This window comes from Panthera onca, chromosome C1 (genome assembly GCF_046562875.1).
Source record: "Panthera onca isolate mPanOnc1 chromosome C1, mPanOnc1 haplotype 2, whole genome shotgun sequence".
Classification (NCBI taxonomy): domain Eukaryota; kingdom Metazoa; phylum Chordata; class Mammalia; order Carnivora; family Felidae; genus Panthera; species Panthera onca.
In genome coordinates this window covers 110952891-110975988 of record NC_138346.1, presented here as the reverse complement: position 1 = coordinate 110975988, position 23098 = coordinate 110952891, and the positions used below count along the sequence as shown (strand labels likewise).

The following is a 23098-nucleotide window of genomic DNA, read 5'->3' as shown; positions in this document are numbered from 1 at the left end:
GCCATAATATCATTTAACAATAATGTGCTTCGAAGTATGGAAAGAGCCCAAATGTCCATCGATGGATGAATGGATAAAGAAGATGTGGTACATATATACAATGGAGTATTACTCGGCAATCAAAAAGAATAAAATCTTGCCATCTGCAACTACGTGGATGGTGTCATGCTAAGCGAAATTAGTCAGAGAAAGACAAATATCATGACTTCACTCATATGAAGACTTTAAGTTACAAAACAGATGAATATAAGGGAAGGGAAGCAAAAATAACATAAAAACAGGGAGGGGGATGAAACATAAGAGACTCTTAAATATGGAAAACAAACAGAGTGTTACTGGAGAGGTTGTGGGAGGGAGGGGGCACTAAGGAATCTACTCCTGAAATCATTGTTGTACTATATGCTAACTAACTTGGATATAAATTTTTAAAATAAATAAAATTTAAATAAATTAATTAAATTTAAAAAAACAAAAATGTGCTTCAGATGTCTGGAAATCATGAACTATACAGTAAATTAAGTGGTAATCGCTTCCTATCAGGTTACATATATAAAGAACTACTGAGAGATCTGTAACTCAGACAGTAATGAGAAAGATGATACCTACAATGCAAAGAAGCTTGGAAGTTTAAAAGAATAAGGGCATTTCCCCCAAAAATATACATACCTTAATTTTCCAAAGAGGAATCCCTGAACTTCATCAATAGGATCATTCTCACCAATCACTGTAGCATTTACCTCCGTTCCTATAAAAGCACAAGCAAATACATGTCTAATCATTCAGACAGGAAATAAAAATGTTATTAACCTCATAAAATTTGAATAATGTAAAACAAATTAGAAACACCTGAAATTACAATACTACTTAAAACACTGAATACCTCAATGACCCTTTTGTAGAGTGTTTTTTTTTTAGACAGAATACATGTGTTTTTCAATGTATCCTGTGTTCCTGGATACAGTAAGAATGTATTTTTCCCTTGAACTTTGGAAAATTTTACATGTTAAAAATCTCAAAAGCTCAAAATTAATACCTCTAAAATTATGAACAGTGGATTTTTCAGTATCAAAATTCTAAAGAACTTCCAATTAAGCAACTTAATCCTAAATATAATTATTGGTAACAGAATGTTGAGGTACTAGGCTATCCTCCATTTACCCAAACCAACCGTTTTTATCTTTTTTTTTTTTTTTATTTTTTTTTTTAACGTTTATTTATTTTTGAGACAGAGAGAGACAGAGCATGAATGGGGGAGGGTCAGAGAGAGAGGGAGACACAGAATCGGAAGCAGGCTCCAGGCTCCAGGCTCTGAGCTGTCAGCACAGAGCCCGACGCGGGGCTCGAACTCACGGACCGTGAGATCATGACCTGAGCCGAAGTCGGACGCTTAACCGACCAAGCCACCCAGGTGCCCCCGTTTTTATCTTTAAAATAAGCTCACACACTGGGTGTTGTATGGAAACCAATTTGACAATAAATTTCATATATTAAAAAAAATAAAAATAAAAATAAAAATAAAATAAGCTCACAAGGAAGAAATAGAAAGACTGCACATAAAACTTGTGTGGTTGAAATAATAAATTCAAAACCCTAGAGTAGTACAATAAGAAGTATTCCAAGTGCAGAAAATAATCAAAAACACAAAATTGTTCATTAAGATAGTTTAGGATTTCACTCTGGGTCACAAATTAATGGTTATTTGTGAATTACACATCATCAATAACAACAGCTACAATTATTGACCTTTTTGTGCAAAGAACTATGCTACATTCTTTACCTATACATCTCATTTTCTCTTCACAAATACGTTAGGAGGCACATGCCATTATCTGCACTTTACAGACAGAAAATTTAGGACCTACAGAATTTGCTTCACATCACCCAACTCACAGGTAAGAGGACCAGAATTCAAACACAGGTTCATCATGCTCCTAAATCTATTCTTTTACATTAAGGAAATAAATTCCCTTTAACTCACATTTAAGGAAAAGAAAACACATTGGTCTTAATTCACAAATTCACCTTTCACCTGAGTATCATCCTTGGCCTTGTACTCAGTGCTCTTAATTGCCAACTCCACACCATAGCCAGAGAGGTAAACAGGTTCCTTCCTCGGATTCTGCAAGCAGAGTAAGTATTCCAGCATTAACACCTGGCTTCTTAAATGTCACAATGAACGTGACATGAACATGTTAACATCACACAGCCACCACCTAGGATTATGCATTCAAAATATAGCTAAAACTTCCACGGGAATCTCAGCCTCCTTTAGATTTTGTATCCTGCCACAAGTATGGGAATGGGAATTCCAAAGCAGAGGCAAAACCAGATGAAGGGACAGTGACAGGGCAGAAGTAACCAAACCACGTGAAGAAATGGAGAAAAAGAAAAGGAAACTCCAGAACTTACAAAGCAGAGTTGAAATACCGATGAGGTTTCAAACCCAGAAGTACTTTGATAGGACCATGTGTGTGTGATGTATTCATTTTTTATTGAATTTAAATGTCTTCAAAAAAAAAAAAGTCTTCAGGTTGGGTTTGGGCTGACCAACTGTCACAGGCTTACCACCATCCTGAATGAGGATGGCGCTTTAGATATTTTAATCTTTAATAACAGCAATATAGCCTGGAAAGCAGTTGTCAAAACTAGGTATTAAAAAAATCTGTTTCAAGGGGTGCCTGGGTGGCTCAGTTGGTTAAGCGTCTGACTTCAGCTCAGGTCATGATCTCACAGTTCGTGGGTTCGAGCCCTGCGTCAGGCTCTGTGCTGACAGCTCAGAGCCTGGAGTCTATTCAGATTCTATGTCTCCCCCTCTCTCTGTCCCTCCCGTTTGCACTCTGTCTCGCTCTCTCAAAAATAAATAAACGTTAAAAAATTTTTTTTAAAAATCTGTTTCTGTTCATACAAATTTTCATTTAAATATTTATTTGGGAGTGTCTGGATGGCTCAGTTGGTTAAGCATCCGACTCTCAGTTTCAGCTCAGGTCATAATCTCACAGTTCAGGAGTTCAAGCCCCATGTTTGGCTCCAAGCTGAGAGCACAGAGCCTGCTTGGGATTCTCTCTCTCTCTGCCCCTCCCCTGCTTGTGCATGCTCTCCCTCTCTCCGTCTCTCCTAATACAATAAATAAACTTAAAAAAATACTTTGTTAATATATATTTTGCTTATAGGGACTTACCACGCAATTTTACTGAGCTTATTATGACACAGAAACTTTAAAAGCAAATATGTTTACATATAAATATGTTAATTGCTAAATGTTACAAAAGACTTTAAAAACTTAATTTTAAGTCAATTCTCCTTGTTTTTATGCCTTTAGAAATCCTCCCTTTTACATCAAATGAAAAGATTCCGAATGGAAAAAAAATTTTTTTGGAAAGGAATTCAAGAATCAGTTCCATAGTATGATGATTATATTAAATCTAGAAAATATAATTTACATGTTTCATTTTTAAGTAGAATGTACACTTTATTAAGCCATTTTTTAAGCATAATTATTTCCTATTTCTTCAGACTGGCAAGCAAAGTACCTCCTATGTGCAAATAACAGATATGATGAAAAGTAGATCAAATAATTTTATAAAGGGGGGATATTATTAGCTTATGTGCTAAGGTCGTGCAGGGCAAATCAAGATTTTTAACAGCTATAAGGGGCACCTGGGTAGCTCAGTTGGTTAGGCGTCCAACTTCAGTCATGATCTCACAGCTCATGGGTGTGAGCCCTATGTTCCAGCTCTGTGGAGCCTGCTTTGGATTCTGTGTCTCCTTCTCTCTCTACCCCGCCCCCACTTGTGCTCTCTCTCAAAAATGAATAAACGTTAAAAAAAATTTTTTTAAGTTTTATATATATGTGTATATATATATACACACACACACACACACACACACACAATACACACATAAGTCAATACTTACAAGTATATAATGTCTGAGTACATAATTGATTTTGCCTGCATTGTTTTTTGATATAAGTTGGCGGTGGAAATTATAAAATTCCTCATAACCAATCTCAGAGTAGAAAATGACCACTGGGCTTTCAGGATTAGATGATGGATATCTGTGATCTCCTTTGAACAATAAAGGTTTGGGCCTGAAAATAAATATTAGAAGCTTAATTTTTTTTTCTGGTTTTTATTTTAATTCCAGTTAGCTAACATACAGAGTTACATTAGTTTGAGGTGTACAGCATAGTAATTCAACAATTCCATAATCACTCAAGGCTCATCACAAGTGCACCCCCAATCCCCATCACTTATTTCACCCATCCTCTTAAACTTAAAAAAAGTTCTTAAAAATTAAAAATGGTACAAGATATAGCTACAGGAGCAATAATTTAAATAAAGATTATAAGCATCTTAATACAAAGAGTATTGGGGTGCCTGGGCGGCTCAGTCAGTTAAGCGTCCAACTTCGGCTCAGGTCATGATCTCACAGTTCATGAGTTTGAGCCCTGCATCAGGCTCTGTGCTGACAGCTCAGAGCCTGAAGCCTGATTCTGTATCTCCCTCTCTCTCTGCCCCTCTTCCACCCGCGCTCTGTTTCTCTCTCTCAAAAATAAATAAACATTAAAAAAAAAATTTAAAAACAGAGTATCAAAACAGTTTTCAGTCAGTAAGAACACTGTCAAATATGAGTCTTATTCATGACTAAAAATAATAAAACCACATCATACTAACCATAAAATGCAGACTTTGATTAGTAATTGTTACCAATTCCTAGAGAAGGATGAAAGGCAGAAAAAGGATACATATCCACATCCCATAGTACTAAGGCTTTATTACGTTATTCTACTATATAAATAGACTATCCTTCTATCTGAAAACATAAGCACAAATAACGTGAAAAGGCAGGATGATTTTAAGCATATAACTGGTCAACCACAGCATCTCCCTCCTCTATCATTTTTACTACTATGATCTTCCTACTAAATAATTTAATATTTAAGTTTCCCTCATAAATTGTTAAACTTGCCCCTCAAAATAAATTTCCTAATATCAGCATCAAGATATCAATAGATCTTATTGCACAGACTTTATGACTTGCCATTCCTTTTACAATAAACTATTTCTTAATAAACTGTTCCACAGAAGGTAAAGAGATAGAAGTAAGGATATTCACTATAGCCTTACCACAATAACAAACAAAAAAATAGGAAACAACTTTTAAAACTTCAGTAAAAAACTGTGAGACATTCTTACATAGCTATTTTTCATGCATTAAAAATAATGAGGTACACATACATGTACTAATGGGAAGAAGCCTCTTGTAAAAATAAACCTACCTACCTGTATAAATCTATAACCACAGAAAAAAGCCTAAAACATGATGACAAACCATTAAAAACAGTTACCACCTCTCAGAAGAGGAGACGCCATCATTCTTTTCTTTATAAATGTCTGCATTATTGTTTTAACAAGTTAGAGTTTTTTAAATCAATTAATTTTGTTTACCCCAAGGGAGCACCACTTTACCATGCAAGCCATTCTCCAATGTCCATTCCTCGGCCTGGACATAGCTGGAACACGTACCCCATTTTCTGGTTGTCATTCTAAGTAAAAAGCTCTCCCGCCATTTAACGGGCAGAGAACAAGTGCTGGGAAGAAAGAGTACCTCACTAAAGAAGAGCTACCCTACCTGAAATGCCCTTAGGCCTCTGGTAGAGCAGAGCAACATCACAGAGAGGTCAGTTATCCAATTTAAAACGGCATTACAGAGAAGGTACAATGGGGTTACTGCCATAGCCAGACAGCAAGAGACCTGTTATATCTGTCCACCAAAGGAAACCTAACTTTAAGCAAAAAGCCAGCCCATTAAATTACCAACTTAATATTCAAATTATGCTTGCTATTATCTTTTAAATAGTCTCTTTTGTCTGAAACTAGTAATACTCTGAGAGATCATTATCATTAATATCATTACTTCAGGCACTGGTTTAATACACAGGGTATTCTTTACTACACTAATGACAAAGCCTATGTAATCTCACAGAGGGTCATCACTAAATAATAACAGGAACATAAAGTACTCTTATTATCTCTATTTCAAAGTGAGGTAGGAAAGAAAGGTTAAATAATTTGCCTAAGTTTACAAAACTATTTTAAGTGACAGAGCTGGGATTCAAATCTAGTCGGTCTGATTCCAGAATCCACACTTTAAACCTCTGTATCTACAGACCACAAAACCTGTAAGAAATTCGAAGGGTGGGCTTGATATGGAAGAAAGCACAATGAAATACAGTATGTGTGAGGAAACACACAATTTACCTTTCAGACGCTGTGAGGAGAAGAGTCTCAAGGGTGTCAAAATCACAAGTCTTCTTTCCATGCACAGAGAAAAACGAATTACATCCTTCTGGTGGAGGCTCATCAGCTGCTATCTGCCATTTAAGACACAAGACATTCTCGTCATGATTTCTAACCACAGACGAGTAAGGACATGAATACTCTAAACAGGTAATTAGATGATAAAATAACATCAACAAAAGGGAAAATCAACATCTACTGAACTCCTACAATGTGACAGGAAGAGTTTTTCATGTCACTGTTTCTCACATATTATTTCATCTAGCTCCTCCCAATATCACCGTATGAGGTTGGTATTCATACCAGCCCCAAAACAGAACTTTAAAATTCTACCTCAGAACAGAACAAAAGATATCCAGGGAATACGGTATGTACCTTAAAGAAAACCAAGCTTACAAATATCAATTTTAAGCATCAAAGTGTAACTACACAATCCCTATTAAGTATATTAAGTCCATATCCATACATTAAGTACAATATGCAGATTAATTTGAAGGTTTTCTCTGAAATAGATAGAATGACATAGACTCTAAAAAAAAAAGAAAAAGAAAAAGAAAAAACTAGACCGAAAAAAAAGAGTATAGATGGAAGGTAAAATTATCTACGAAGCACAGTAAGCTAGATATTCCAGGGAAAGGCTGAAGGAGACAGGAGTGAAATGCATGAACACCAATGCATAATGAGACAAGTCAATCTGCAGCTTTAATGAGAGACGCTGAGAAGACTAAGTATAAAGAGATGGGAAAAGAAAGGATATAATGACAAGCACTGGTGTGTGCACTAATGTAATTTATGTAATACATTAATATTGTCCTTTTCTATAGACGTAAGAAAAATAATTCAGAGGTGGAAAAATGGTAAACTTGCTATGAAAAATTGGTATTAAAACTTTTCATTACATTCTTCATTTTTTGGTAAATTACTATAAAAACTTACAAACACAAAAAAATAAGAAAGAACAGCCTTTAGCTGCTCTCAACTCTCTAAACTCATAAGCCAGGAGTCCTGCTAAGACAGGACCCCACTGTAAGGAGAAACTGCTCAGGGTGCCATAAAATTTGAATAGCACAGAGATACAGAGACAACTAAAGAGAAAATCCAATGAAAGCGCAGGAGAGGAACAAAGGAAATCTCAAAAACCAAACAACCATGTTTTTTTAAAGCCACCATATTTTTTTCACACTACATAAAATCAACAGAAGAGGGAGCCATCAGGTCATGATCTCACAGGTCCGTGAGATGGAGCCCTGCGCTGGGTTCTGTGCTAACAGCTCAGAGCCTGGAGCCTGTTTCAGATTCTGTGTCTCCTCTCTTTGCCCCCACCCCCCCCCCCCACACACTCTGTCTCTCTCTCTCTCAAAAGTAAACATAAAAAAAAAAAAAAAGAGGGAGCCATGCCAGCCTTTAAAAGTTACGAAAACCGTGGGTGCCTGGGTAGGTCAGTTGGGTATAAGCATCCTACTCTTGAGCTCAGCTCAGGTCTTGATCTCTGGGTCATGAGTTCAAGCCCTGCCTCTGGATCCAGCTGCCAATTTGCAGGGAACAGAGGACAGAGAAAAAGTTGAACTGTATCATGAGTATGTGATCAATAATACAGACTGTGAAAAAATTTATAGGGCTAACAGTGTATGTTATTCAAAGAAAAGAAAGCGCTAGAACTAGAACCTGTAAATTTAGGGCCACACTCCCAAAAAATTATCAGAATTTTCAAAACTCAGCAAGACTGAATTCTATCGTGTGGAGATGCACTCTTGGGCAGTAAAACGATAAAGAAACACAGCAAGTCATTCCAACAGAGGTTAAGAAAGTAGTTCTTTTTGGCTGGCGAGAGGCAGCTGTCATGAGAACAGAGCACAAAGGCTGCCAGTGGCCCTGGCAAAGTTCTACTTCATGACCTGGGCGAAAGTTACAAGTGTTCATTACACCATGTATTTCTTGTGAATGATTTTCTGTGCCTGTTTTACTTTATAATAAAATAGTGATCTTAAAATTAACATTTCTTTCACATCAAATACATGATGGGTGTATGCTCATCTTTGATTCTCTTACTTTTTTTTTTAAGGAGTCTGTTCAACTCAAAATCCAACAAGATCCACACATTGCATTAAGCTGACATATATTTTAAGTCTCTCTTGAAGCTCTTCCTTACCTCTTTCCTTATATTTGTCGAAGAAATCAGATTATTTTTACTACAAAGTTTTCTACATTCCAGATTTTCCTGTTACCCTTCTGATATTGCTTCATATTTCTCATCCCCTGTATTTCCTATGAACAGCTTTTACATTCTACAGGCTGTGATCAGATTCACAGTCAAATGGTTTAGCAAGACTATTACCCATATGCCGTGTTGTATAAATGAAGTCTCATAGTTTTGTTTTTGTGTGGATATTTTTTTTCTTAAATGAAAGTAAACGCAAATTATATAATTAAAAAATCGGAGATCTGAAGATTTAGTATCAGTTTTGCTTTCTATTTATAAACATCATAAATCCTCATAAATTTCAGGCAGAAAAGTTACAGCTCTGTAACACAATGCCAGGATAACTGCAATACAAACAATCATCATGTTATACAACCCCTAAAAAATACCATTATCTTGTAAGCACTGACTGAACTTACCTGCTGGAAGGCTTGAATTGTAGCCGAGTAGGAATGAAGGGATAGACAAAATTTCAACAAATTCTGCTGCAGAGGTGACAGAAACTGAAATGCAGTTTCCAATATTGCATGATAATAGGAATAATCAGTACCTGCCAAGAACATTAACCAAAATAATTATCTACAGGTAGACATATCCAAATAAGATAGTTCATACAGTATAAAGCTATGTGTTACAAAGGTATATGATAGCAAAATCTTACCACTATCCTTCCTGAACTGTTGTCAAATGCTTAGAATTCCCTGGAGTACACAAATTAATTGGACTCTTTCTCTTTTTTTTAAAGTTTTATTCATTTAAGTGATCTCTACACCCAACATCGGGCCTGAACTCATGACCCTGAGATCAAATGTCAGATTCTCTACCAACTGAGCCAGCCAGGCACCCCTCTCTTCTTCTCTTTGTTCACACTATTCCCTCTACCTGGATTGCAACTGCCCCACTTACCTGGATAACTAACTCCTACCTACCTCCACAGGAAGAATTCAGCAAGGACATCACCTACTTTGCAAAGTCACTCCCAAACCCTACCCCATGCCTCACTGGACCAAGTACATCTCTTCTTTAGTCCCGTATTTCTCTGCTAATATCACACAAAAGAGATTCAGACTTGACTTTTAAAATTTCTATTATTTTTCAAAAAATCCAACAGTTGAGACTCAATTCAGTTAAATACTAATAGCAGTCACATTGTTTTCACACATTTCCTTTTCAGCAAGGCCTGTCAAGGTTTTAGCTACCTGTGTATTGGCATCTTTGACTAGTAATGTTTATACTCTATTGAATTACAAAATGTGAATGCACATTATAAACTGTAAATAAGCAACACAATTTACACTGTCATTAATTTGACACCCTGACACTCGTAGGTATATGGTGTAGGTGCCTGGCAGGCAGAACAGGCAACATTTTGGATGGTTTTAGTTAATGATAACGAACCTAATAGATAATAGATCAGTTGTATAATTAGATCAGTTATATAATTAGTTCATTAACAAAAGAAAAAGTAATCAAATCTGATGGTGATTAAGTTAATACTAAATGATTTTTGAGTGAATTTCTCTTCTACACAATATTTCTATAGCACTTCTAATAAAACAACACAAAAGAAAAACAAGAGGGGAAAAGAAATCATAGGTTGTACTTCCAGCCAAAGTCATAAACTTTGCTTCAAGGGGCACCTGGGTGGCTCAGTCGGCTAAGCGTCCGACTTCGGCTCAGGTCATGATCTCACGGTTTGTGAGTTCGAGCCCCACATTAGGCTCTGTGCTGACAGCTCAGAGCCTGGAGCCTACTTCAGATTCTGGGTCTCCCAATCTCTCTGCCCCTCCCCCGCTCATGCTCTGTCTCTCTCTCTCAAAAAAAAAAAAAAACCTTAAAAAATATTTTTCAAATAAAAAATAATAAACTTTGCTTCAAAAGTATTACTTTTGAATCACAACTCTAGTCATTAAAGATAAAAATGTTTTCCATTAATTGCAAAGCCATACATACTGTGAAAGAGACCATTTTTTTTCCTAATATTTTCGCAGATACCAAAGTCAAAGAAGCATCTGCTTCAATTTTACCGTGATGATCGGATGATCCAATATTTTGGCTGGCTTCTACAAAATTCCAAAATTTCTCTTGACTGTCTTCCGCTAAAAACTCACTGGGAGAAAAGGGGGGAAATATCAGAAATGAAACAACTTAATAAAGTCTTCTAATATAGGTTACATTTCTGAGAGAGTAAAAATAGGTTTTTAAGTTTCGGTTTTTAAGTTTCCAAATGTCAACAGTTTGGCTTTTACTTTATATTATACACAAGCATGTGTAATATATATTCTAACGATAACTCTTACTGGCTTAACCATTAATAACTAATTAGCTTAGTAGCTTATTCACTTATTCATATTAATAGCTTAATATGTATCCCTTAAGAAACCTAAAATCACAATGCTGTAACAGGGAAGTCCCAATATAAATAAAGCCTATGAAACTCCATTTGTGAAAAAGCTGTCCGCAGTGGAAGTAGAATTAAGAACCGATAACTGTGGTACCAGTTCTGCTCACTTATTTTCTGAAAGACCTTACAAAGAACAAAAAATGTTTTGCCTAAGGTCCTCTCCCAAGGAAAACATGAACCCTAGAAAATTTTCTAGAAGACTAAAGGCAGCATGTTGTAATCTTTTAACATCCCTAAATCCAAATTTCAAGATCACCAAATTTCAGTTTAAAGTTAGCACTGATCTAAAAAAAAAAAACCGGGTCTTAGAACTTAACGCCACCTTAATTTTTTCTTGACTTTACTCTACAGACCTAAAATAATGGCCATTCTAAATTTCCCTTCATTCAAGAGTCTAAAATCCCTAGAAGAAAATGTGTGTACTGACTGAATGATTCATGTAAATTGGTTATCTTCTCCTCCGAGACATAATACTAACATAGTGGTGATCTCTCACTGTCTTAAAGCAAACTACACATCTGATCTCAGCTTACCTAGCCAAAGGAAGGCTTTCCCATTACTTGTCAACACTGGGGTGTACAACTCTCACTCTACTCCACAGCTAGACACAGAAATATGGGAAAAATAAGAAACATTTCCTGGTAATACACAGCCTCTCTGAAACTAGGTTTCTGAAAATACCCAGTATCATAATGTATTAAATTATTTAGTACCTCCTTGAATGTGGCATTTTTCTAGGCTTTCTAGTAACTGACATAGGCATCATAACAACCTTATAATAACTTATGGCCTAAGAAAACATATACAAAGACAGATTATGATATGCAAATAAACCCTGAATTCATAAATTAAAGCTGCATTCACAAGATATGCTTGAGGTAGTGGGGGAGGGATAATACACTCAAAGGTTGTAGTGATGAGAACAAGGATTCACTGAAACTAAGACCTTCCTGCAAGGCCATCTGCCAATAAATATATGTTCTTCATATAATTACAGGAAAACTTCTTGAAGTATACTCTTCATCATCCACTGCATAAATAAGTGTTACAACATCTAAGTTTCAAACAATCTTTTTTAATTTTTTTAACATTTATTTATTTTTTTGAGAGACAGAGAAACACAGAGCATGAGCAGGGAAGGGGCAGAGAGGGAGACACAGAATCCAAAGTAGGCTCTAGGCTCTGAGCTGTCAGCACAGAGCCCAGTGCAGAACTTGAAGCCATGAACCAAAGTCAAAGTTGGATGCTTACCAACTGAGCCACCCAGGTGCCCCTCAAACAATCTTAAAAAAATTAATTACTAGATACACTGCCCTAATCCAAGAAAGGTAAGACAATAACAAGATTATTATTAAAAGGAATGCTACTACCATTTATGTTTTTTGCTTTTCATTTTAAATTGTTTTTTAGTTTCTTATACCTTTTCCATTGAGTAAAACATCTATAGTTTTTCAGATGAAATTATATGATGTCTAGGATTTGTTGCAAAATATTCCAGCAGGGGAAGGGAGGAAGGTAGTGTGGTGATGGTTACTGGACTTGAGCTGGTAATTGCTAAAATGGGTGACAGGTAGAAGCAGAGCACATTAAATGTACCATTCTACTTAAAAATGTTCTGAAAGATCACAATAAAAAGTTTTTAATCTATGGCAAAACAAAACAAAACAAAACAAAAACTATATACAACCTGAATGCCCATAAATCTGGTAGTAAACTTGTTTTCTAGATTTCCAAAGTTATTGTTGGCGATCAGAATTGGTCTTCCTTCCATACAAAACTAAAAAGGGAAGGGAAATAGGGGTGCCTGGGTGGCTCAGTTGGTTAAGCATCTGACTTTGACTCAGGTCATGATCTCACAGTTTGTGAGTTCAAGTCCCACGTCGGGCTCTGTGCTGACAGCTCAGAGCCTGAAGCCTGCTTCAGATTCTGTGTCTCCCCCTCTCTCTGTCCCTCCCATGCTCATGTTCTGTCTCTCTCTGTCTCTCAATAATAATAAACATTAAAAAAAATTTTTTTTAAAGAAACAAAAGGAAAGGGGAGGGAAATAAATATTTAAGAAGGGCTTACTATGGGGGCGCCCAGGTAGTTCAGTCGGTTAAACGTCCAACTTCAGTTCAGGTCATGATCTCATGGTTCGTGGTTTTGAGCCCCACAACAGGCTTTCTGCTATCAGTGCAGAGCCCACTTTAGATACTCTGTCTCCCCTCCCCCGCCCCTCCCCAGCTTGCACTTGCTCTCTCTCAAAAATAAATACACATTAAAAAAGATGTAAAAAGGGGCGCCTGGGTGGCTCAGACGGTTGAGCGCCCAACTTCAGCTCAGGTCATGATCTCGCAGTTTGTGAGTTCGAGCCCTGTGTCAGGCTCTGTGCTGACAGCTCAGAGCTTGGAGCCTGCTTCAGATTCTGTGTGTGTATGTCTCGATCTCTCTCCCTCTGTCCCTCCTCCACTCACACTCTGTCTCTCTCTCCTTTGGAAATAAATAAACATTTAAAAAAAAAATTTTTTTTTAAAGGATGTAAAAAAAAAAAAAAAGAGGGCTTACTATGTGACAGGCACTGTGCTTGACACATTCACCCATGTCCTTAAATCCTCACAGCCATCCTGACTTACAACCATCTTTAGCATAAAGAAACAAATTCAGACAGGTTATTGATTTGCTTAAGGGCACAGAATTAGCAAATTAAAAGTCTGGAGTGTAAACTCAAATCTATTTGATTTATATCTCTACCATGGTACGTTCTTGGGCCATTACACTATCTAGTACTCAATAAATGATTATAAGTTTCAATTTTAATAATAGTACTTTATTTATACAATATTTCTGTTAGTAACTATGGCTGTTCAAAACATATTCAGTGTTTTACTTCAATTAAATATATATCAATTCATGAACAACCAGAAAGCTACATGTGCTTCATTAGGATCAAGCCAGTCTAAAAATATACACGGGAATATTTTTAGTCCCTAAGCACTAGATGCAAGGAAGGCAAAATATCTGTGGTAGTTGCATGCCTCGATGTGTAAAGAAATATTCTGTCTCTTCACCCTCACCCAGATGGACAGGGCTGTGATTGCCATCAATATCTGCCATGGACCTGGGAGGGAAGACTGGTGGCCTCAGTTAGCTCTGGAGGTAACTATCAAGGATTTCAAATACGTGCAACTTATTTCTGAGTTGCCTAGAAGTCCCATTACCTTGGTAAACTGTCTGCAAATAGCCATACAAGAGGACTAAATAGTCAACCAAAATGGCAAATGGCCAGGAAATTATGAAAAGGGGCAATGTTTGTGAAAGGAAAGTTGGTGAAGGAAGCATTATACATTACTCACTTCACAGAGATCAAAGAAATGGGAAAAAATTGATTAATTAAGGCTGACAGTTTTAACATAGTTTTTCAAAAGTCCCATAAGTATACACCATAAGAATCTTCCGAGACAAGGCACAAAAACCAAAAAATTAGTGTGGAGAGTAACTGAGTGTAACTCAGTAAAGAATGTCAAGCAGAATATTATAAGACATCAGTGGTTACAGTTAATTGCACAAGATTATTTAGAAAATGATAGTAAATCTCAAACACTTAGATTTATACCAGACAAATCATCTAAAATAAGATTGGCGGGGGCGGGGGCGTATTTCAGTTGTCAGAGTCCTGGCTCAGGCAGTTTAGATCTCAACAACCTTCAGTCACTTCACTTTTACAGCTGCCCTCTATCTAATAAAGTTCTGACACTGGAGGAGCTCAATCCACTTATCAAATTAGTCACTATAACACTGCTAAGAAATGAATGCAGCAGGAATGGGGGGGGGGTGCATTTTATTGCTGAGAAAAGGGAGGCACAGAGAAGTGACAATCCATGAGGCTCCTCTGCAAGTCAAAACCGGCTCATACTCATCCCACTTTCCCACAGGTCCTCTTATCAATACCAAATGAAGCCGTTTCCTTAGGAGATGAAACTATTCATCAACACATCATCTTAACAAAATCTCCTCATTCACATTTTTCTAGGGATTAAGGGGGAAATGTCAGAAAACCTAATTCTAAATTGAAGGGTACAAAGAAAGGCCAAAGTTAACTGAAGTAATGAAACAGTTCCAATTTCTCGCACTATCAAATTGTGAGATTCACCAACTGCTTGACCTTCAGTCTACCTAAATTCATGCTTTAGAACAATTCTCTACCTCTACAAGTCCTAGCTATATAGTATTTCAGATACAATAAAAATAAGTTTCCCTCTATAAACAAAAATCTGACTAAGAGAGGTGTCTGGTTTTTATGTTATAAACACTAACTTGAAGGTACACTCAGAATACAAAATCTCCCAAGAAATCATTGACTATATTGTATTTCACCAATTTTAAGACACTGTTGATGTTAAGGCACATTGTTGTTTTCAATGAAACTCTACAAAGGAAAATGCTACCAATTTTAATTTGTAAGGTAACATCTTGATTTCATCAAAAGGCATCCTAATTTTGGAGATGTTAAAATGTAGAACATGTACATCTTAGATAAAATCCAGCTATGTCCTCAGCTTCCCCTCTGCACTCTTGTTATCCCAAGGTCTTCTTCCGGCTTCTTAGAAGGAGCATTCCCTCCTTCTCCCGTCTTGCCAAGCTGTCTTCTTTCTCTTTCATTAAACACCTCTTAAAACCTTCTTCAAATAAATAGAAAAATTCCTTTAAGTACGACACCCTCTTCCTTTATGACCACATGTATACCTTTCTTGCAAGATAATTTAACCAATTCAATACATTTGTCCAAAGAAGTCCTTAAGTATCTCTATGAATCATGATTACCCTATGGTACTGACAGCTTCTGTGTTATAACAGCCTCTGACTAGTACACAGCACAGTGCACACTGAAAGAGGTGCTGACTAAATCCATGTGATGATGACAATCTCGCTGCCTAAAAGGCTCCTGAATATTCACTAGCAGATCCTACATTTTTACTCAAACACATGAAAGAAAAAAAAGATGTCTTCTTACCTGACTTCTAACAACAATGGAGTGGAAAACCATTTTGTTGTAAGAGAGGTTGTAATGGCTTTTGAATCTGCCTTTACTGAAGAAAACAGCCATAGTCCAGTGAATACAATCAGAAGTTCCATTTTATAGCAAACTCCTAAAAACAGGAAAATTTTAAAAAAAGGTTTTGCCACAGGAAATGTTTAAACCTGAATCTTAATACTTAGAGACACAAAATAACATGAGAATTACAGAAATGGAAATGTTTCTGAAACATAACAGCACCTAATATCTCCATAGTTCAACAGATATTTGCTGAGCGACTGATGTAGAACTAAAGCCGTGAAGTTCATGGAATGCTTTCCTATAAAGACTGCACTGCATTTCCTGGGTCGCCTCTACGGAAGTATAAAAGTCAGTTGGTGGCAGCGCAGTTTACACATAATTCTACTTTATGAAGCATGAGAGTAAACAAAGCTTAGATGAAAACATAAATGATGGGTATTAAATGGTGCCCACCCCCCAAAAGTTATGAAGTCCTAATCCCAGCACCTTGAAATGTGAACTTATTTGGAAATAGGATCTTAGCAGAGGTAACCTGGTTAAAATTGGGTCATTAGGGTGAACCTTAACCCAATATGACTGGTGTTAAAAAAAAAAAAAAAAAAAAGGAAAATGTGGACACAGAGATAGGCACACAGCGGGAAGACCATGTGAAGGGACACCGGGAGAGTGCCAGTGAGGACAGAGGCACTTGTTGGAACTACGCTGCAAACCACGCTGCAAACCACAGAACACCTAGGGCCAGCAGATGCTGGAAGAGGGAAAGAAAGACCCTCCCCTACAGATTTTGGATGGAACATGAGCTGTGACACCATGATTTAGAATGTCTAGCCTCCACAACTGGAAGGCAAGGAACTGCTGTTGCCGTAAGCCACACAGTTTGATGCACTGTCACAGCAATCCTAGGAAGCTAACACTTCAATGTAAACGCATAAAACAGTCCCGGAATGAAGGAAGTTAAACAGGTCCCTATCTACAAAATAAGCTGGGGTCACTGGTAAATTGGCATGGCCATACAATGCAGGCCTTCCAACCTCCCAGCAGCAATGTCCTTAAGCATGCTGATGTGTCTAGATCATTTCAGAAAAAGGCCTCGAGCTGCAGGGCTTCTTTGGTCTGATTTTTCATCTCAAAAGTCTGCTCACAGAACCCTAAGCAGGTTTCCCGTGGGCTATATAAGTCAGCATCCAAGTTCTACCCATTTGAATGGGAACCCAAAGGGGCCATGAATCTGTGGGAAACACTATGCCAAAGCTGTGCTTGCGCATGCTAATGTCTGGTAAGGCTCACCTCACTCACCCCAATTCCTCGAGATATTGGCTATAAAAGCTATCATCTGGGAGACCAGTCACTACCTTCTTTTTACAAAAAGCATTAACATCTGTGCCAACATCCTGCTTCATATATAACACACAATATCTCTAAAGAACAAATGGGCAAAAGCAAAATAAAAGATACCAAATAGAAAAGCTGCTTTTTAAGAGTCTTTAGTTCAGGCACTGCCACCTTAATTGATTTAATCGACTGACAAATTAATATAAACAAATATTAACATCCCATTTATAAATAAGCACTAAAAAAAAAAAAAAAAACCCACAAAATTTGCAAAGACTAGGGCTAACCAAACTAGACCCCCAACACTGAAACCTGCTAGCAGTGATTTTGGGGAGGGGACTTTCAGAATGTAGCAAAAGTTACTGACATTTCCTGCAGAGGAGCAAACAAGGATGCAAACTTTTAGATACAATTTCAGACCACTCAAAAACTCTTAGACACCCTCCCCTACCGGTCCACAGACTGCAGCCTCAGAATCCTGCTCTGCATGATGGCAAAACATGGTTGGGAAAAAAGAGAGAACCGTTTAGAGTTAGGGACTTACTTCACTTACTGACTTTGCTACTTACTAGCAGTTTAACCATAAGCAAGTCCCCTAGTAACATCTCTGGCCCTTCTCCCAGACTCTGAAATAGGAATATCAGTATCTACCGCACTTGGACACTGTGAGAATGAAAAAGCGACATGAAGATCACTTCATGAAGTGCCAAGTACTATAGCAGAATTAACCGTTCTAGTAAAACATGTTTTTATAAGGAAAAGAAACCACCTTCTAAACTATAGAATAAGAACACATCATTGTTACTGCATGGTCTCAAAAAATTGGGAAATATATATTCTGTGATTAGGGGGAAAAAATCATCCCCAAAAGTCACAAAACGTCTAAACTGGAGACAGAATATATGAACTACGTTCAAGCAGTACTGTGCTACAGCTATGTTTACAATTTTTCCTGAAGGGGCCTACATGTGCTGTCCCAAAAGATGTGACCATGGACAGGAAATTGAAACACTGTCAGTAACCCCAGGCAGGCTTCATGCACAGAGTGGTGAGGGAACTGGAAGTGACAAAAGGTCCCTGAGGAAACATTAGCCATTACCGACCAAATGCTCTGGGCCAAACACTGCGTCAGGTGCTTTGCATACACCATGACTTCTAGTCCTTCCACACAACTTATCCAGGAGACTGCAGCTCCTGGAGGGTGGTTGCCATGCCTATTTTGTTCACCACAGCAAATAGCACAGCACCTGGCAAACAGCAGATATTCCATAACTATGCTGCATAATGGGTGAAACACTATAATTTCACCTTTAAAAATAAGAAAATGGAAGCTTGGAGAAGCCGAGTAACTTGCCCAACTAATAAATAGCAATGCTTGGAACCCACATCTGCCTGTTTTTAAGTTCTACAATACCATGCTATCTCCCCCGGTTCCCTAGCTTTGGAAGGGTAAGAATTCATACTGTGCAGAACCAAACTAAGCAAAAAGCTTTCTTGTGAGAACCAAGGCAAGTCCAAGGACTTTCTAGGGACAGAGACCTTGGGATACAGGTGGCTGAGAAAGGCACAGTTTCAACCCAAAACCAAGCATGCCAGCCTGAAGCTGAGACCCAAAAGAAGTGACCAACCAGCCTGACAGATCTGTATTCAGGCTGGCTTTGGGGATGGAATGTGACCTCCTCAAGAGCAGGGAATTTGGGGGGCACCTGGGTGGTTCAGCCTGTTGGGTGACCAACTCTTGATTTCCGCTCAGGTCATGATCTCGAGGTTTGGGAGTTCAAGTCTTGCATCGGGCTCTGGGATCACAGTGAGGAGCCTGCTTGAGATTCATTCTCTCTCTCTCTCTCTCTCTCTCTCTCTCTCTCTCTCCCCCTCCCTCCCTCCCTATGTTCCTCCTCCCCTGCTTGTGCACTCGCACTCTCTCTCTCTCTCCCTCCCTATGTTCCTCCCCTGCTTGTGCTCTCTCTCTCTCAAAATAAATTAAAAAAAAAAAAAGCAGGGAATTTTGTTTGTCAGGGTCAAATGCCTAGCATAATGCCTGGAACACAGGAGGTGCTCAGAATGAAATAAACAAAGTCTTCATTAAAGGATGAATGAAAGCAAATACAAAGAAAGGACTTTGATACCAAGAGGAAAGATGCTTAGGACTTAAAAGATTAAAATGAAAATTGTACGCACCGAGACTCGCCCAGCGTTCCCCTTGAATTGTTCGAAAAACAGTGACAGTTCTTGGGGCAAGGTATAGCACCGCTTGGAGGTGACAGAGGAAAGTGGCCACTACAGAAGAACTTTCCTACCCAGACCCCGCAGCCTAGATGCAACAGGTAAAACCACAAGAAAAGACTGTTTAGAGAAGCAGAAGTAAGAACTTCACAGAAGCGGCCTTTTGTTTGAGAATGCCTTCATTTTATGAGAATCTTACACTCCGATCCTAGTGGTCCTTAAATGTTGCTTATAAATATGAACAGTCTAAGAAATAATCGTTGTCAGAATCCCAAGGTGGCACTCCATGATCACAGACATAATGCTTGTGGCAAAATGGGTAAATTAAAAACATTCTTTAATAAGTCCTAGGCGCAAATGTTATATCTGTAAGATCTAGTCCATGGCCCAGCTTCCTCAGTTCAATGACTATCTCTTGCTCACTGACCTACAGTAAAATTTTGGAAATATTAATAAAAATTGCAGTTTGGCAAACACTTTTCACTTTTTTTTTTACATTTATTTTTGAGAGAGACAGACAGAGCACAAGTGGGGGAGGGGCAGAGAGAGACGGAAACACAGAATCTGAACCAAGCTCCAGGCTCTGAGCTGTCAGCACAGAGCCCGACCCAGGACTCAAACTAACTCACTGCGAGATCATGACCTGAGCCGAAATTGGACGCTTAACCGACTGAGCCACCCAGGCGCCCCAAACACTTTTCGGTTTTTGGAAAACAGAAGAGGCATAAAATTACAAATCACCAACTTTTTCTTTTTCCATTTCTAAATTGAAGATAATAGCTTACAATCTCTTAAAAAACCAACTTGCACCTTGCAGGTTTATAGATAGCCATCTGAGCATCAACATACAAGATTAACAGTGAGAAAAATATTAGGAACGACCCCTCAAGAAATAATTTTACTTCTCAAATAATTAAAGTTAATATGTATTTATAGCTATTAGCAAAACCATTTGCTAATTTTTTATAAAAGTAGTTACTATACATCTGATATGAAAATGATCACAGGTAACTGCAGAAAAAAACCTAAAAGAATTTTCTACATAGTTCAATTTCTTCCCCTCAAGGTAAGCGTGCATTGTACAACTGCCACACAACTATACAAAGCAATGTTTATTTCCTTTAATAAAAATGAGTGCCAACTAAGTTTGTCTAAAGCAGGTCAAGTGGAAAGGCTACCATCATCCCTTATTTTGTGGCCTTAAATAACTATTTTAAATGTCTTCAAACATCATACTAAAACTGGCTGGCAAGTGCTTGATGAATGTTTCCAACATAGTATCGCACAGTAAGACATAAGACCCCCAGACTTCAAATGAACATAATATGCTAGTTCTCAAATCTGGCAAGAAATGCAAAACAATCTAGAGGTTTTGGCCAACGGAGAACAGTTCACATCCATAACTTATTGGCGATGTACGCAGATCTTCTGGCAGGTCCCACACGAAAAGTGAAACCGAATTATCCAATTACCAGCCAACAGATCCTCGTACTTAAATGAAAATGGCAACCAGTAGGCATCACCCTGATTCATTTTAGGGAAAAAACAGAAATCTACAAAAAGATCAAGTCGTTCTCCAATCAGAGTCCTGCAAACTGCTGGTTCTCAACCTACTTAGGGTCAGACGTGGTCCAAACTCAAGTTAGGGCACTTCCCCCACCTCCTTCTGCACTTGGGCACACGGATCTCAAAGCTCTTCAGTAAAGGCTCAAAAACGGCTACAAGAGAGTCCGCGGCCACTCTCGCAGAAACTATACTTTGCCCGTAAGACCAGTGAGGGCAACTCGGAGGACTCACAAATAGGGGGAGGACTGGTACACAGAAGGAGAAACTGAGTCAGGGAAGAAGCGGAAGCTCAAGGTGACCAGGGCACGAGGTCGCCTCACGTCCCAGACCCTGTCCCCGTCCACGAGACCTCCCCACGCCACGCCAGGGGTACCTGTCACCGGCCGCGCAGCCGCGGCACACGCGCCGCTCGCGTCCCCCTTCCTGCCCATGCTGGGGCCACGCTTCGTCCGCGACGATGTCAGCGACAACGCCGGGGCGGGGCGGTGACGGCGGCAGCAGCGGCTGCGCCAGTGAGCGGCCGACACGCGCCTTTCCCGCGGCTCCCCTCACAAGCCGGTCTCGCAAAGCAATAACCCAGCTGCCTTCTACATTTTACTTCCGCTTCCTACTGGCGAGAGCCGGAGGACTTCCGGCTACCGAGTCGCGGCTGGGGCAGCCTAGAGCGTCGTGTGGTCGCCATCTTGTATCCGAGGAGTCCCCGCCTCCCTCCTTTCTCTGGCTGTGCAGTGTGGCTGGGAAGAGAGCACTTTTACGGTCTGGGGAGTGGGACTAGGAGCCGACAGCTGAGACCCAAGGCTGTACCAGCTGGTGAAGCCGAATGGGGGTTTCAGCCTTTTTTCCGACCTGGACTTTGGGGAGCTTCAGAGGCTACTTCCTTAAACCCTTACATTACAAGCACTGCTGCACAACTAAAGCACAAAATTTCTTAATGTTTCTGGGCATCTTAGACTATCGTAACCCCTAACTAAATTTTGATAACTACCGTTCCTGGGAGCGTGGGAAAAGGAAAACTTTTTAAGTTTTATGAGACGATTTAGCTTAGATTATACTGGCAGTGGCAATTTGCTTACCTTTTGTTTTTTTGTTTTTTTTTTTTTTTTTGGTTTTTTTTTTTTGGAAAAAAAAATTTTTTGCCCAATATAAATCGCTGTGCAAAAATTTCTGTAGGGGCGCCTGGGTACCTCAGTCGGTTAAGCCTCGGTCGTGGGCTCGGGTCTTGACCTCAGGGTGCTGAGCTTCAGCCCCACTTCCGGCTCTGTGCTGACAGCTTGGAGTCTGAAACCTGCTTGGAATTCTGTGCCTCCCTCTCTCTCTGCCCCTCCCTCTGCCCCTCCCTGCCAGCACACTCTCTCTCTCTTTCTCTTTCTCTCTCTCTCTCTCTCTCTCTCTCTCTCTCTCTCTCTCTCTCAAAAATGAATAAACATTTAAAAAATTATTTTTAATAAAATAAAATATTTAAAAATCAAATCTATCTAGAAGGGGGAAATCATAAATGTTAAAGATTAACGAAAAATAATAACTTACTCCTCGATTCACCTCTGCAATTCTCCCGCAAATCCCTAGCAGATCACTGATCTTTTCACCATCTGCTATGGACTGCATATTTGTGTCCTCCTCAAATTTATATAGTAAAACCTGACTGTCAGTGTGATAGCATTTAGAGGTGAGGCTTTGGGGAGGTGATTAGGTCATGAGAGTGGGGCCCTCCTGAATGGGGTTAGCGCCCTTACAGAAAGAGACCCCAGAGAGCTCCCTTGCCCTTCCGTCTTTTTTTTTTTTTTTTTTTTAACCTTACTTATTTTTGAGAGAAAGTTAGAGCACAAGCAGGGAAGGGGCAGAGAGAGGGAGACACAGAATCTGAAGCAGACTCCAGACTCTGAGCTGTCAGCACAGAGACCAATGCGCGGCTCAAACTCAAACTCCAAGATCATGACCTGAGCCCAAGTCTGACACTCAACTAACTGAGCCACTCAGGCACCCCTTGCCTTTACATCTTATGAGGACACAGAAGTTCTTGCATATTGTCCACTTTT

At 38.9% G+C, this 23098-nt stretch overlaps 1 protein-coding gene across 2 annotated transcripts in view; it reads right to left on the bottom strand.

The window, feature by feature from the left end:
- Positions 1–21652, bottom strand: part of UGGT1 (UDP-glucose glycoprotein glucosyltransferase 1) — a 112990-nt gene extending 91338 nt beyond the window's left edge. For both annotated transcript variants that reach the window (XM_078451429.2, XM_078451430.2), the window contains exons 1-8: positions 21436–21652; positions 15897–16032; positions 10530–10612; positions 8922–9052; positions 6264–6376; positions 3916–4090; positions 2023–2119; positions 667–745 (exon numbers count right to left, since the gene is read on the bottom strand). In XM_078451429.2, the coding sequence (XP_078307555.2) occupies positions 667–745; positions 2023–2119; positions 3916–4090; positions 6264–6376; positions 8922–9052; positions 10530–10612; positions 15897–16032; positions 21436–21493 (872 nt within the window). In that variant the 5' untranslated portion in view covers positions 21494–21652. The remainder of the gene's footprint in view (positions 1–666; positions 746–2022; positions 2120–3915; positions 4091–6263; positions 6377–8921; positions 9053–10529; positions 10613–15896; positions 16033–21435) is intronic.
- Between the last annotated feature and the right edge of the window lie 1446 nt (positions 21653–23098).